This window comes from Stylophora pistillata, chromosome 3 (assembly GCF_964205215.1).
Source record: "Stylophora pistillata chromosome 3, jaStyPist1.2, whole genome shotgun sequence".
In the NCBI taxonomy this organism is placed as follows: Eukaryota; Metazoa; Cnidaria; class Anthozoa; order Scleractinia; family Pocilloporidae; genus Stylophora; species Stylophora pistillata.
Window position 1 is genome coordinate 25885416 of NC_142521.1, and position 14016 is coordinate 25899431.

Consider the following 14016-nt stretch of genomic DNA (forward strand, 5'->3'; position numbering starts at 1 on the left):
TTGACCTCTCTTAAAATCTTCATGGATAAATTACAGTAGAATTATTAAACTCCACGTTCTGACCATATACGCCATGCACGCCCTTACATCTGACAACTGTAACGTGAAAGTCACGAAGTCTCGTGCGACCTCCCAAATAGTTTTAGTAGGCGATAGATTAGCAGGTTTATCTCTTTAAACTGATCCGGTGATGAAGCTTATTCACCGCGTTGACAATCCGCCTACGACTAGACATACATTTATTAACGTCTGCTCAAGTACAAATATTGACTTAAGAGAAAAGAGCAAACACTTGCGTAACAGTTCATGGCCGGGACTAAAAGCGAATTGGTTTAAGATGGCTGCTTTCACTTCCCTTAAACTGTTTTACTCGTTCAATTTCTCATTCAATACCTTTTCTGAAATTCGTGTCAGAAACAAGTCGCCGAAGAGTTAATCGTTTACTTTGGCTGAGAATGCGGCCGGAAAGGTCCGCTGTTTCCGCTTGTTTTCTTTTCTTTCTTTTTCTGAGGTCAAGTGCTTACTGAGGCTTTTTTTTTTTTTGTTTCATTCTTTGTACATTCGTTTTTGTGAAGCACGGGAGAAATTTAAACACGATTTTTTTGTGTTGCATACATCTGACAGGTCATATCAGCGTTATAATTTAGCAATTTTGACGGGAAAGAGAATTGTTTGTTAGTCTATCTTTCAATTTTCCTAGTGGCAGAGTAGAATAGAACTAAGGATGAAAGCAGATCAGACAGTTTAAAGCAGCGAGGTTTTTGTCAACCTTTCAATAAGTTCCTTATATTTTCGACCACATCTATCCAAAGTTTTGGCACAGGACGAACTTCAATGTGCCAATTCGTCTCTCATTTTCTGTAAATCCTCAAATATGTCTTCTTGCCTCTTTTAGGGAATTTTCATCAAAGATTCCAACTCGTTGGCATATTACAATGTCACTCCAGCCAGTGTAGTGCAGCTACAACTCAAAGAACGTGGTGGACGAAAGAAATAAAAGACTTCACCGTCTCAGAGGCCGAAAAGTTGCCTGATTCGTTCTGTTGTTTTTGTCTTACTACAACTGTTTATACAAGTGTAGCGCCGTCTCCGTAAGTCAACTCCTCCAGTGAGCGCCCCATGTAGAACCACAAATATCCAGTAAGCTTCCTCCCTACTCTTTATTAAACCTCTCTCCACTTTCTGTACCCTAAAGAGAAACTCCAAGTAGTACTGGGTAGTTATGTTGTTTCCCATTTAGACTAGGTTTACACTAGAGGAAATTGTTCCGGATTCATAATGAATTCGAAACGTTTTAGTAGTGGATTGATGTTGTCGTTTACACGAAAGTGGACGAATCCGAAATAAAAACTCCCCGGTTTGGTCGTGTCTCCGGAGATTTTGAATCCGGAATTTAAAGAGGGAACTTTGAATCCGATAACTTTTGAATCCGGAAAGTTTTGTCGTGTAACCGCATAATGTGTGTGGAAGATCGTGATGAGATCCTAAGGAAAGGAAGAGCTGTGGCAACCTTAGTTAGTGCTGTAAAAAGACGTAAAAATAATGTTTTTAGGAGGCTTGCCGGAGAGCTGATTTAATATTTTATTGAGTTTTTCTTAACGCTGTAACTCTGTTTTTAGGTTACTGTGCCTCGAAAAATATGATGTCTCTTAAGTTACCAAGATCAGCTTATTCTGCAAAGGAAATACGACGGTGTTCTGTAATGGATCCATGTGGAGTATCAGTGATTTTCATTATTTCTGCGGTAACCAAGTCTAATCACTTCAATCTTAGGTGTATTTCTTCCGCACCCCGATCATTTCAAATATCCTTTGGATGGCACTTTTTTCTCTCCCGTGTTTCATTCTTTGATTATAACTTCCCCATTTCGTTACCAGAAAAAGAGCAAAGGGGATTTCCCTTCTATCAGCCTATCTTTTATTGGTAAAAGAAAAGAATAGCAAAGACTGCGATTGCACTGAAAAATTGACCAATTTAATAATTTCTTTGCGGTACAAAAAATATATTGCAGTTTATATGCCTTTCTAAAAGTATGAAAGAAGTTCTATGAAATATGTCGGGTAATGCTATTGTAGAAAATGTTATATTTTCTATTAAACGTCTCAAAGAGAGCTATATGAAATGTTTCTGACCTGTACACATACACGGCTTAATCCTTAAGACTTTTCGGTAGCGTTTTACGAAAGTGATATTTTGCAAACAAAGGCTACACTTAACTTTTCTATCACCTTTACACCTAAGAGAAAACACGTTTCAAACCTGTTTTAATTAAACATTGTTTAAATTTCTTTTTCGTAGGAGTTTCTGGAACTGATGTTTGTCGTTTTCTGTTACTGATTTTCATTCAGTTTAACCTGGTTTCACTGAACATGTTTTGTGGCTTTAAATGGGACACTGGACAGTTTTTCGGAGGGTCCATGAAAGATTGCTATTTCGGAGCTAACCTTTTCTTGCAGAATTTGTGAAAGGTGGCTGTTTCATTCAAAGAAGAAAATTAGGTCGTTCCTGATATTGCACATGTAACTGTCTTTTCAGGAACGCTTCAGTTTGAGTGTGTTTATGGCACATATACAACCATGTGGAGACTCTTATACGAGACATGTAAATGTGAAAATAAAGGTCTTCTTGATTACTTCAATCAAAAGGTAACCTGCCTTTTTATACCCTCTTGCAAAGTTGGTAAAAACGCTTAAAAAATTTCATTTCTTTTCTCTTTCCTCTTTGCTGGTAATCTGGTTTGTGATTTTTTGCGAGCTATTTATTTGTGGGCGTTGCGTATCTTACCAGTATTGTAATTTATTTCCTATCATTGGCTCACTGGTCTTTTTACTTTTTGTCAATATAGGACGACCACACCCCTTCTTATTTTACAATCAAGTTGCTGCTGTTATCTTTTTTTGACTGACAGTTAAGCTTCTCGCAGAATCTCTAACTGGTGTATTTGGAATTTATGGTCCACTCGTACTGCGTAACTAACAAGTAATTAGAAACAAACAAACGAGCAGAACGACTGTATTTCTGCAGTTAATATGATCTTTCACGCGATTTAACTTTACAAAGTAGGAAGAAGATGGTAGGAATAGACTATATCTTAAGATCTTTTCTTTGTTTTATTAAAAGTTGTCACTATGCTGTTTGGTTTTCAGATTAAGGAGGTTAGCATCACAAACTTTCTCGGCATTTCACGAGAGCTTTCTGCTCCAATAGGGCGTTTTCAAAACAACAGTTTCTTTTAGATCTACAACAATCTCGTCCAAGCCGTAAAAACGTTATTAACACCCATCACTTCCAAGAACGCTAATATCACGATTATCTTCTGTCAGGTACAGAAACCTCTCTTTTACACAACGGTTGAATCTTAAAAAGTCAACTCCAATTAAATGGCATTGGAGGTAGATTTTGAGCTTGGCAATGGAATAACACTCTCTAATGAATTAAGCCTTAACTAGGTCCCCATGTGACACTCTCCATAACGTTTCGGACTCTCTGTGTGTCCCACGCTCCTGATAAGGCGAGTCATTCATCAGAAAACGGAAAATAAGGGTTCTTTCCAATTGATGTTGTGACAATTTAGTCAAACTTACCTATATGATAATATTCATTGGCCGAAATGTTAGCTTTTACATGCCCTTCTCACATATATTTACCCTAAACACACCGTCAGTTTTTGTTTTTTTTTTTTGTTGGGTGTGTTCCCCTTCAGTCATTTTAATTTCCTTTCTTTCAATGCAGGATATTCTCGTGGCTGATGAGCACGCGCCTCCCACATCCACCTCAGACTTCTTTGAGACTAAAAGCTCCTTTAATTTGGTGAGCCAACTGCGTGAAGATGATATCACTGTACTAATTTTTCATTTCAATCAAGGCCAATTACTGAATTCATACATTTTTCTTACACAGGAAGAGCGAATAGATTTGATAACTGCAGTGTGCCATCTCTTTAGGGAAGCTGCGTCACTCGCAGGCTCTAACAACACATGTCATGAACCTCTCAAGTAAGTTGGTAAATAGGATGGAAGTGTGATGGAGAGCCATTAAAAGGTTGAGTAAACACTTAAGCACTTAAGGTAGTTGTGGGGTCGAAATATTTTATTCGGATCTATGTAAGTGAAAAACTCTTCAAACAAGTCTTTGTCGTTTGTACCCCTCCTATTGCAAGTAATAGTGCACCATTTGCTGAGCTCCATGCAAAATAATATGTATCAAACAGGGGCTGACTCTGCAGGAGTACCACATCGGACAGAAGTACCAAGAAATAATGATCCCAACAAAGGCCAAAGGAAAACGAGAACTGATTCTACAAAAATCAAATACCGATATCTATCGCTTTAGAAGTGGTATCAGGACTGGAATAAAGCTCTCCTTCTAATTTTTAAGATTTAGAATGGCTGATACATGTCTCGGGAAGAGGATATACTTTCTTAATCTCGCGCTGTGCCAGAAGAAAACTTGTGAACAGCATTGAGGTTCCGCTGAGTGAAGCTCCCATCACCTCTAATAACTGTTTTCTTTTTCATTTATTTCCTTTTTCTTTTCATTATCTTAGAGTGGCTGGGGTTTCTGTGGTCTCTGGGTTATTTTCCCAACCTCCCTCCAGAAAAATGATGTGCACGACCGGAGGATTCAACCGATTCATGCAGCATCCGCAACGGCAAGACACAAAACACCAGTTAGATATCAGTTTAAACGTCAAATCACTTCGATGGCTACCAGCTTTTTCATCGAAAGAAGTTCTTCTCAACCTAACATCTGTCGTAAACACCACAAATAGTTCTAATATTTTAGACAAGGTACGTCTTGCACTACCAAGTAAATGTTACATTAGCGTATCCGAAGGCAAACTGGTGGCAAAAGATTTGGGTTATAGAATCATTACTGAGAAGCAATAGAAAACGCTCGGTTTCGTTTATAAATCTTAAATTTATCATTTATTTGATTTTTCTGAATGCAAACTAAGGAACGAGAATAAACTATGCCGTGAAGGACAAGTGTGGAGCGAGAGAGAACACCAAGAATGAGAGTCTTGAGGGAGTAGCTTCGCTTTGACTTGTTTTGAAAGAGTGAACCATTGCTTTAATGTAAACTACTGATAATGCAATCAAGTTATAATGTTTACAATCAATCCCGCAGAAATCGAGTTGGGAAGTCAAGTTTTTTCAACCCCTTAAAAAACAAAGCCAAATCTTAAGAATCTTCCCTAACTGAATTGTCTTAATCCAAACTGTCTAAAACTGAACATTATTGAAAGAGCAAAGTCAATAATTGGAATAACGTTCTGTTGTTGTTTAGGTTAAGGTCCCGTCCAGCCACAAAGAAAAAAAAATAATGGAAGTAAATGACTGTAAACTGATTACAATTGATGGGGTGAACTTTATCATAATCTTGTTAATCAATAATAATGTAGCAATAGTAATGTCTCGTTCTTCAATAAATTGGACGGTTCTAAGATCCTTGTCGCCGGTTTCGCGTTCGGCTTGAGTAATGACGATGTTGTATTGAAAATCTGATCAGTACAATGAATACTTCAGGTGGTTTTAATGACTATTAGACTCTGTTTGACGGACTTTAGGATAAACGACTGGTGATTAAAAGTTGCATTTGAGAAACTGAACAAGCCTGTGAATCAGCTGGAGTACTTATGTGTACTCATGCATTTACACCGTTACTTTTTCCAGTTCCCCACTAAACCAGTGTGCATTCTAATAAATATCAGCTACACCCTCAACGGAAGTCCTTAAGTTCATCATGAGTTCTGCTGTTTAAGCTTTTGTCGGCACATATTATTAAACCAAATTCCCACCTTTCATGTGTGTTTTTTTATCTAGCATCACTGGTAATCCTTTTATAGAAACGAGGTTTCGTCAAAATCGTTACCCTGAAAAAATAGAAGCAGACGATTTCTCTGTGGCCGTTAAAAGCTTGAGGTCAGTGAAAAGGAAATACGTCATTATAGTATTGCTTTCTTTGTGTGGTAGTAAAGCGGAGATCAAGTGATCCTCAACCCTGAGCTCACGCCCGAGTCAATCAAGGAAAGAGAAATCCAGGACAACTTGGAGTTGGTTCTCATGTGTATTTCAGTAGCAGCAGTGTTCGTGTCACTAGTACTCCTTACAATCATTAGGTAAAGTCTCTACAAGTGGGAGCGGTATCATTGTTATGGCCCAATTAAACTGTGATATCTGACAAAAGAGATCGCACATATACTTATATTCATTGATATTCATGCGGTAATATTGGTACATGCACATACGAGTTGTTGTTTTAAAGCGTAAAATCTTTCGTTCGCTTCAATTTTACCACACTAATTTACATTTTATATCTTAGGATAAAGAGTGAAAAGTTGTTTGTGCATAAAAATCTTCTGCTGTCCATGGGCCTCGGTAACCTTGTAGGTGTTCTAGATGTGACATTCTTCAAAACTAGAGAGAAATATCCTGTAAGTTGCGGAGACACTATTTGCGCACATACATGTTCCTATCAACCGGCTTGTTCTTACAGTTAATAAGAAAATTTTGGATGTCGCACCACTATTTCCCAACTGTTTGAAACATTTTCGGAAATCTGAGTCCGTTTTCAGCCGGTGGAAATGGTTAAACGAGTACCATTGTCATCAAGGTACATCTGTGTGAGGCAAGCTTTTTGGAGTACTGCACTGTCATGATGCAACTAGTATCGAGACCGACTTCGAATCCGTGCTATTGACTGCATATGCCGAACAACTTTTGGCAAAAGTGAAGTAATGTCACCTGTAGCTGTGATTGTAGCTTTGTAAGGACCCCCTGCGAATTGAAGAAATTAGTGAACATCCTCTTTCTTGAATGAAAACTTATTTTCAGGACCTCTGGACGTGGTTTATCTTCAACGCCTTCACTGCCAACAGCAAAATGCTGCATCTATCTCTGCGAAACCATGGTGCAAGTTCCCCATTAACTTTCACGAGCTTTTCAAGGACAGACCCTCCTGGAAAACTAATATATGACGAGTGTAGATAAAAACGTGTATGAGATGCAATGAATATATGAAGTTCATATATTTTGAACTGCGGTATTAGCTACGTATGATGTGCGATCCTCGCAGTAGATAGCGCTATTTGTGCAATAGCGAAAATCAGACCATAAAAAAAGAAAAAAAAATCAGGTCTGTACGGGACTCGAACCACTGACCTCTGCGATACTAGTGCAGCGTACAAACCTGATTTTTTTTTTTCAGGTCTGATTTTCGCTATTGCATAAATAGCGCTATCTACTGCGAGGATCGCACATCATACTTAGCTAATACCGCAGTTCAAAATATATGAACTTCATATATTCATTGCATCTCATTTATCACTTTCACGGGTTTATTACGAATCAACTTAACGGCCTGCTCCCAGTTGGCTTGTTAGCTCAATTGGTAGAGCGCTGCACTAGTATCGCAGAGGTCAGTGGTTCGAGTCCCGTACAGACCTGATTTTTTTTTTCAGGTGTGATTTTCGCTATTGCATAAATAGTGCTATCTACTGCGAGGATCGCACATCATACGTAGCTAATACCGCTGTTCAAAATACATGAACTTCATATATTCATTACATCTCATTTATCACTTTCACGGGTTTATTACGAATCAACTTAACGGCCTGCACCCAGTTGGCTTGTTACCTCAATTGGTAGAGCGCTGCACTAGTATCGCAGAGGTCAGTGGTTCGAGTCCCATACAGAACTGATTTTTTTTTTTTTTTCAGGTCTGATTTTCGCTATTGCATAAATAGCGTTATCTACTGCGAGGATCGCACATCATACGTGAAAACGTGTATGCTCCTTGAAAGGGTCCATACCACAACCACTTCAGCATCTTAATTAGAAGGGCTGGAAAATTCCACGGCCACTTTATAAGAGCACTCAATTTTCATACAATCAGCTAACCCTGTGGTCTTAAGATTAACATAAGAAAATAGAAACATTTTTGCTTGGAGAGGCTAAAGCTATCTTTTGTGACAGACCCTCTTGATCCGCTCTCACAATGCACCATCTCTGTTTTGACTTGGTGAATATATGTATGTCTTGCAGGAATCCCTCTGGTGATTGTGAGTTTGGTGGCAGCCATTGAACCGTTAAGCTATGATATGGGGAAAGTCACATTTACCGACATCACTTGTGGCTCCTTGGTTATACGAATGGGAATAAAGCGGGACAGATTTGTCATTATTTCGCCAGCACTCAACACAGGACATCACAATTTGCAATGTTTAAAGTCACATTGTCTTGATACTTCTTAATTGAGACAGCTGGTTATTTTGTGTGCATCACCATTCCCTCGATAAAATTTACTGATCATCAATTACAGAAAAAAAATCTTTTGAAATTTGCGTTCTGATTGACGATAATTAATCGAACGACAATATTCAACATTGGTAATTTCAGACCATTTAGCATGACGTTGCTCCAGTGTCCAGTTGTCATGGAAGTTGTTTAGGGCACATGCGCAGGGTGTTTTTGTGTGACAGGGATCGTAGTTGCGATTTATCTTAGGCGACATTGAATTTTAGTCAGGTCTCGTCAGCCTGAAAGAAACGGTTTTTGGACCAGTATGGGCTACGTCAGGCAGGAATAGTTAAAATAGAAGGAAGAATGAGTGCACCTTTTATGTCTCAAAAATGAGACAAATTGTATGTTTATTTGCTAACTCTCTCTCATCATAAAACACCTGATAAGATGCTGGCTCAACGGAAACCAGTGGATTTTCAAAGGACCAGTTTTGGCCATTCTTCTGGTATTTTTTACGTTTTTTTGTGTGTTTATTCTCGGGAAATACCATTAATCCCTCAAATAACACCGCTTTTGCATTCGCTCCTTTCCCAGAGTGAGTATTCCTTCCCCTTCTCTTGTTGTTAGAGATCTGCGATCTATTCGCCGATGTATTTGCAAGTTGAAAATCTTTTTTCACATTTGCAACTTTTTTTTTCAGTTTGTGAGCATGTTATAGTAGAATTAGCTTTACGCATTGATACACCCAGACGCAACGTCCCAGAGTTTTTGTAATAAGTAGTGAGAGAGTGGTTTTGACTTTTTCTTCGTAATTAATTGTCATTAACTACCAGATGTATGGAATCAAATCTATATCCCTGACACTTGCTGTGAGCTTAAAAGCCTTGGGAAAATATTTTAGTCCCATGCCAACGATATCGTAGCCAATTTAACCCTTTACGAAAATGTCACACAAATGACTTATTTGTTAATAACACAAATAAACACAAATAACACAAATTCGTGTTATTTCTTCTTACTACTTGATCAGTTAGTACAACATGATCGGAAAATAGATTGGAAACAGGGATATAATGCTTCGTTGTTGAGCAATGTCCATCTTTTCAAGTCCGATTTTAGTCTTTCTGAAGTAACTTCTAAATGTCGTTAGAACATCTTAGGCATTCTCGGAAGTGTCACTTGAGCCTCTTTTTATTTTTAGAGACTTTAATCAAATTAAGTGTTTTTTGCTTTGCCTCTTTTATGTTCCAAGTATTCTTTTTCCTTAGGCAAATGTTGTCATTTTTGCAATTCTTCAGCGAGTTGTCTTTGGGAAGCTGGCCTCCAAATATAGTAAAAGCAGCTTGGAAGCTTTAAAGTGAGAGACATTTTTTGTTAACAGAAAATGATGATTTTTGCGCGTCGTACCTCATCTCTCTACAAAGCTTTGTGATATACGCCAGATAATAGCACAATAAAGATTCGCTTTAAATACGCGTACTGTTTCGTCGATATCGCTTTAAAAATGTTATTTCGCTTTTTCCGTTTTCTTTATTTACTAACTAATGCATGTTGATCTACTTATCTCAGGAAAGGCCTAAAGAGTATTCTTGCTTTACTTCCTTTACTTGGTGTCACGTATTTGTTTGGATTCATACAGTTCGATGAAGCTTTGCGTTATCTCTTCATTGTGCTCAACTCAGCTCAGGTAAGCTATGGAGATCCTGAATATGAATGGGTGTCTGTTTCTTAACTTATTAATCCTATCATGGAAAATTGTGATCGATTTATTAAGAATTAAATCATGTTTGATATTATTCCCTATAGGCGGATTCATGCTGACGTCATTGTTTACATTTTTGCTCATTTGCATAGGGCTTTGCGTAAAGAAGGATGTTAGGTACAAATTGACTTCAGGCAGCTAAAGAGCTAGAAAACCTTAGTACATGGTGAAATTGTTAGCTCTTTGGGTGTAATATTCAAGGAGAAATAGTCCATCAAAGACTTCAAAATTTCTGGGTGGCAAAAGCGCTAATGAGCTCATACATTCTATGTAAAATTTTGAGTTTTTAAACCCGTTTTGCACAAAAAGCATTCAATACCTCAGGCTCGTATTCATTGGCCGAGTTAATCGGACTTTGACCTCTCGATATTCAGAATCGATTTATTTTTAGCTCCATCAGAAACTGAATTGCATATGCTAATGAGGCAAATATTGTAAACAAGGATTCTCCTATTAACAAGAGGTTCTCTGAAAATACGTTTTGAAACGCCGGTATTTAAGACTTCCACTCTATCCCAGTACTGACCGGTGCCTTCTTCTATTTACAACATATTCAGTAGATACGCACGACAGCTTTGAAAACAGCTTGACAAATTTGAAATTTTTGAATCGGATCATTAATAAAACTAGGTTTGCGAACGAAATCCAAGATCTGAAAGTTATCTGTGGATAATTGGCTTTTAATCTCAAAGCGGCGTTATAATACAGTTTTCCACCATGTCTTTTCATGACGAAACTACCAAAACTACGTTTACTTCATAGTCTGACGAATGAACTTGTTGATAAATGATAAATGCAAAATTTGTCGGGCCATACACACTGCTTACGTAACGGTCTCAAAATGAAATTAATAACTCGAGTAGCAGCCTTAAAGGGCGGATGTCCTGCTTGCATAACGAGAACGTTTACAGCGGTGTAATTATTTAAATATGTACAAAACTTTGAGTTCATCCATCGTGGCAGCTTGAAGACAACGATGGCAAAGTTTCTGTTACTTTTCATTGCACTCCAGGTATGTTCCTCGCTAGTGCTTCACAGAAATGTCTTTAACAATGTAAAATTTTTACAGCAAATATGGATGATGGCCACAAGATAATCTTTTAAACTCTCTAACAGGTTAACCGAGACATTTTTAAGTCTCTCTTAATTCACTTTTAACAGGAATTCGTCTTTGTTGCTGAAAGCTTCGAAAATCGTAAGTACTTATATGTTTCCGTTTTCATTTGTGATTAGTTTTTGCGCGTGCGTTATCTTATTGAGCTCTACTGATACAATGGGATGGGAAACCTGTTAGAAGGGGTGCTACTTCGCCAATTTTAATCTGGGCACGGACGTTGTCGTATCGGTGTAACACATTAGTGAAGCAACTTGTAAGATTAATCATGCTGTTATGAAACTCAAAACAAAGTTTTCCCTGAAACGTTGTATCATCGGTGCTAAAAAAAGGGCCTAAAAAATAGAGTCTTGAGAAATTTCCCCTAGTTCCGTGTTATGACTTTTCGCTGTTATCCCTTTGACGAAAATGTACTTCAACTAAGCGAAAGATAGAGAAGAACAAAAAGCAGATTACGGAATCGTTTGAATGACCAAGTCAGTGATGATCGTAAACTATATTCTCCTTTGGATGAGCGGAAGTCTTTAAGAGACTTTATCGCAGACTCTAAATGTTCAACTGCAATGTGGCAAAATTTTGTAATCCTATCCACCAGAAACCGATTTTTCTTCATATGACGTTGTAAAGTAAAAAAATTCCGAAGAAAGGCGGATTATAATAATATGTGTTAATAGACGGCCAATGCTCCAACAGAAATGGTTTTCCCGTCTGTTTTTTTTCGATTCCTTGTTTGTGGATAGTTGTGGTCTGTCCGTTGACAAGAGGAATGGTTTTCCCATCTGAATTTGTTGATTCCATGTTTACCAAACTCTTACTTTAAAGCCGATAACTTTGCGTTCAAGAACACTTTTTAGTTTACAAAACAAGTCATCAGTAAAACAACTAATTGCCTTTCTGCTAGACTGGCATTTAACCATATTGCTAATTCTACCCACTATGACATCTCGTCTGATGAAAACTCGTTTCGATTAACTTGTTCACAAAACTGCAGGTTACCTGTCCATAATTATCTGTCAACAATGCGGTATATTTTTGATCACATGACGAACTTTGAACCACTTAATCCTTTTATGCAAATGAGCTAATGCGAGCTTCAACCTCGCACAAAGCTCATTTGCATAGTAACTGGATACTTCTGACTCAGACAGACGACCTGCGCACTCCAGGCAGCCTTCCTGTAGGGTGTCATAATCCTGACATCGATGTGACAGATAATCGCTTTTGCAGTGTTTTCTTTGCCGGTTATACTTGTCATCAAGTTTCAATAAGACGGCTCTCGTGTTTCTGGAGAAAAGTGAAGTTTTCGTAAATTGTGAGATCGGATGGAAGAGCACGTGTTCAACTATTTCACTCTTCGTTCATGGGAATTCATTCATAAAATGTGGGCGGACCTTGGAGCATCCAATAAGCTGGAAATAACAAATAAACGGGAAGTAAAATCGCGAAAAAATACTCCCGAGGAGAAACGAAAACAAAATAGCGAGTGGAGAAAGCGAAAGCGACAGCAGAAGAAGGCGCGTAACCTGGATCTGCTCGCAAATACTGAAGTTCTGCCGGACATCAATGATGGACCAAATGTGGCCGAGACGAACTTGATAGATAAGACATCGCTTTCTCCAAATCTGGTTACAGAACAGGTAGGAAACGAAAGCGGACTTATCATGCTTGAGGCTAATTCGAAAAAGCAAATGTTGAGTAATGCGAAGCGACCACGATTAACAAACCTCTTGGATGTAAATTGTTCAAGATCAGCAGCAATGCTTCGGATGGCGCTTGAGGACGACGCAAAACGCAAGCCGACTCAACATTCAAGGCCGTTATTAGCACAGACAACGTTACAACGTATTGTTAGTCAGAAAAATATCCATTTGAAGAGTATGTCTGATAAAGAATTCAACTGCAGCTTTAAAGAATTGATTCCGGAACATTTGGAATACCTAACCCAACTTTCTATTGGCTGTGGAAGTTTTGGCCAATGCTTCAAAGCAAGTTACCGCGGGATCGCCGTTATTGTGAAGCAAATGACACACAATAACAACGCCGAAGAACAGTACAGGGCAAAGAAAAACCTTCTTCATGAAGCAGGGGTTATAACTGCGTTGGGGGATCATGCTAATCTCCCAATGTTGTTTGGAATAGTTACAAAGAGCGTGCCCTTATGCCTTGTTCTACAGTTCCATGGCGTCAACCAAGAAAGCACTAGTCTTCATCAGGCAGCAAGCAAAAACCTACTTAAACCAACAGATTGTACTTCACTGTTTATAGAGATAGCTTCCACCTTGAGCTATGTTCATTTAAAAGGCTACCTGCACAATGACGTTAAGGCTAACAATGTGGTATTGGAAAGAAAGTCCGACTCTGCGAAATATGACCCGATTCTTATTGATTTCGGTAAAAGCACCAAGCTAGGGTTGCCATCCTCAAAACGAAGTTCGTCCTACTGTTCAAGAAAGACCAATTTAGCACCAGAAGTTCAAAAAGAAAAACGTTACAGCATTGCTAGTGACATTTACTCATTAGGGAGAATGCTGAAGGCTGCGTCGTGTTTAATAGGTTTTTATGACAAGGTGCGGGTGCTTGTGAAAAAAGCCACTGACGAAAACCCCGGTGATAGGCCTACTGTTGAAGAATTTTTGCAACAAATCTCTACAATTATAGCATAGGCATTTCGCTAGTTCTTTTTCCCATCTCGTTGCCATGTTCCCACCAATAACGTAGCTCCATTTTCTGCCTTTAAAAGCACACACAACCCAAAATTCCTCTATTCGCTCCGACGAAGGGCTAACGCTCGAAACGTCAGCTTTTGTAATCGTTACGGTGGCCAATTTACCATTTCAACTTTGTTGATATATCTAAACTTTTTCCCATGCCATGCGTTCTTGTAAATCGACCCCAAC

At 38.5% G+C, this 14016-nt stretch overlaps 3 protein-coding genes across 7 annotated transcripts in view; 2 read left to right on the top strand and 1 right to left on the bottom strand.

The window, feature by feature from the left end:
* Positions 1–14016, bottom strand: part of LOC148735282 (uncharacterized) — an 82044-nt gene that overhangs the window by 62251 nt on the left and 5777 nt on the right. The window lies entirely within an intron of this gene.
* Positions 993–9931, top strand: LOC148735288 (uncharacterized). Of its 5 annotated transcripts, XM_088751894.1 has the most exons (10): positions 993–1140; positions 1620–2645; positions 3237–3323; positions 3733–3810; positions 3901–3995; positions 4547–4790; positions 5290–6436; positions 8046–8748; positions 9512–9600; positions 9813–9931. In XM_088751894.1, exons 2-7 carry the CDS (start codon positions 2577–2579, stop codon positions 5476–5478), a joined length of 762 nt encoding a protein of 253 aa, XP_088608020.1. In that variant the 5' UTR covers positions 993–1140; positions 1620–2576; the 3' UTR covers positions 5479–6436; positions 8046–8748; positions 9512–9600; positions 9813–9931. The 5 variants fall into 5 exon arrangements, with proteins under 5 accessions (XP_088608020.1, XP_088608017.1, XP_088608018.1 ...); XM_088751891.1 differs by having other exon boundaries at positions 996–2645; positions 9542–9600; XM_088751895.1 differs by having other exon boundaries at positions 997–2645; positions 5976–6436.
* On the top strand, positions 12499–13883 carry LOC148735289 (sperm motility kinase X-like). Its single transcript, XM_088752920.1, has one exon. The coding sequence runs from the start codon at positions 12499–12501 to the stop codon at positions 13780–13782; it is 1284 nt and encodes a 427-aa protein (XP_088609046.1). The 3' UTR covers positions 13783–13883.

Bases quoted from the DNA above. Each gene is read 5' to 3' on its own strand.
- LOC148735289 (XM_088752920.1), top strand. From the start codon at position 12,499: ATGTGGGCGGACCTTGGAGCATCCAATAAGCTGGAAATAACAAATAAA.
- LOC148735288 (XM_088751894.1), top strand. From the start codon at position 2,577: ATGTGGAGACTCTTATACGAGACATGTAAATGTGAAAATAAAGGTCTT. The intron at 3,811-3,900 runs GTGAGCCAACTG...TTTCTTACACAG, and splicing joins CTAAAAGCTCCTTTAATTTG to GAAGAGCGAATAGATTTGAT. The intron at 4,791-5,289 runs GTACGTCTTGCA...GTTGTTGTTTAG, and splicing joins GTTCTAATATTTTAGACAAG to GTTAAGGTCCCGTCCAGCCA.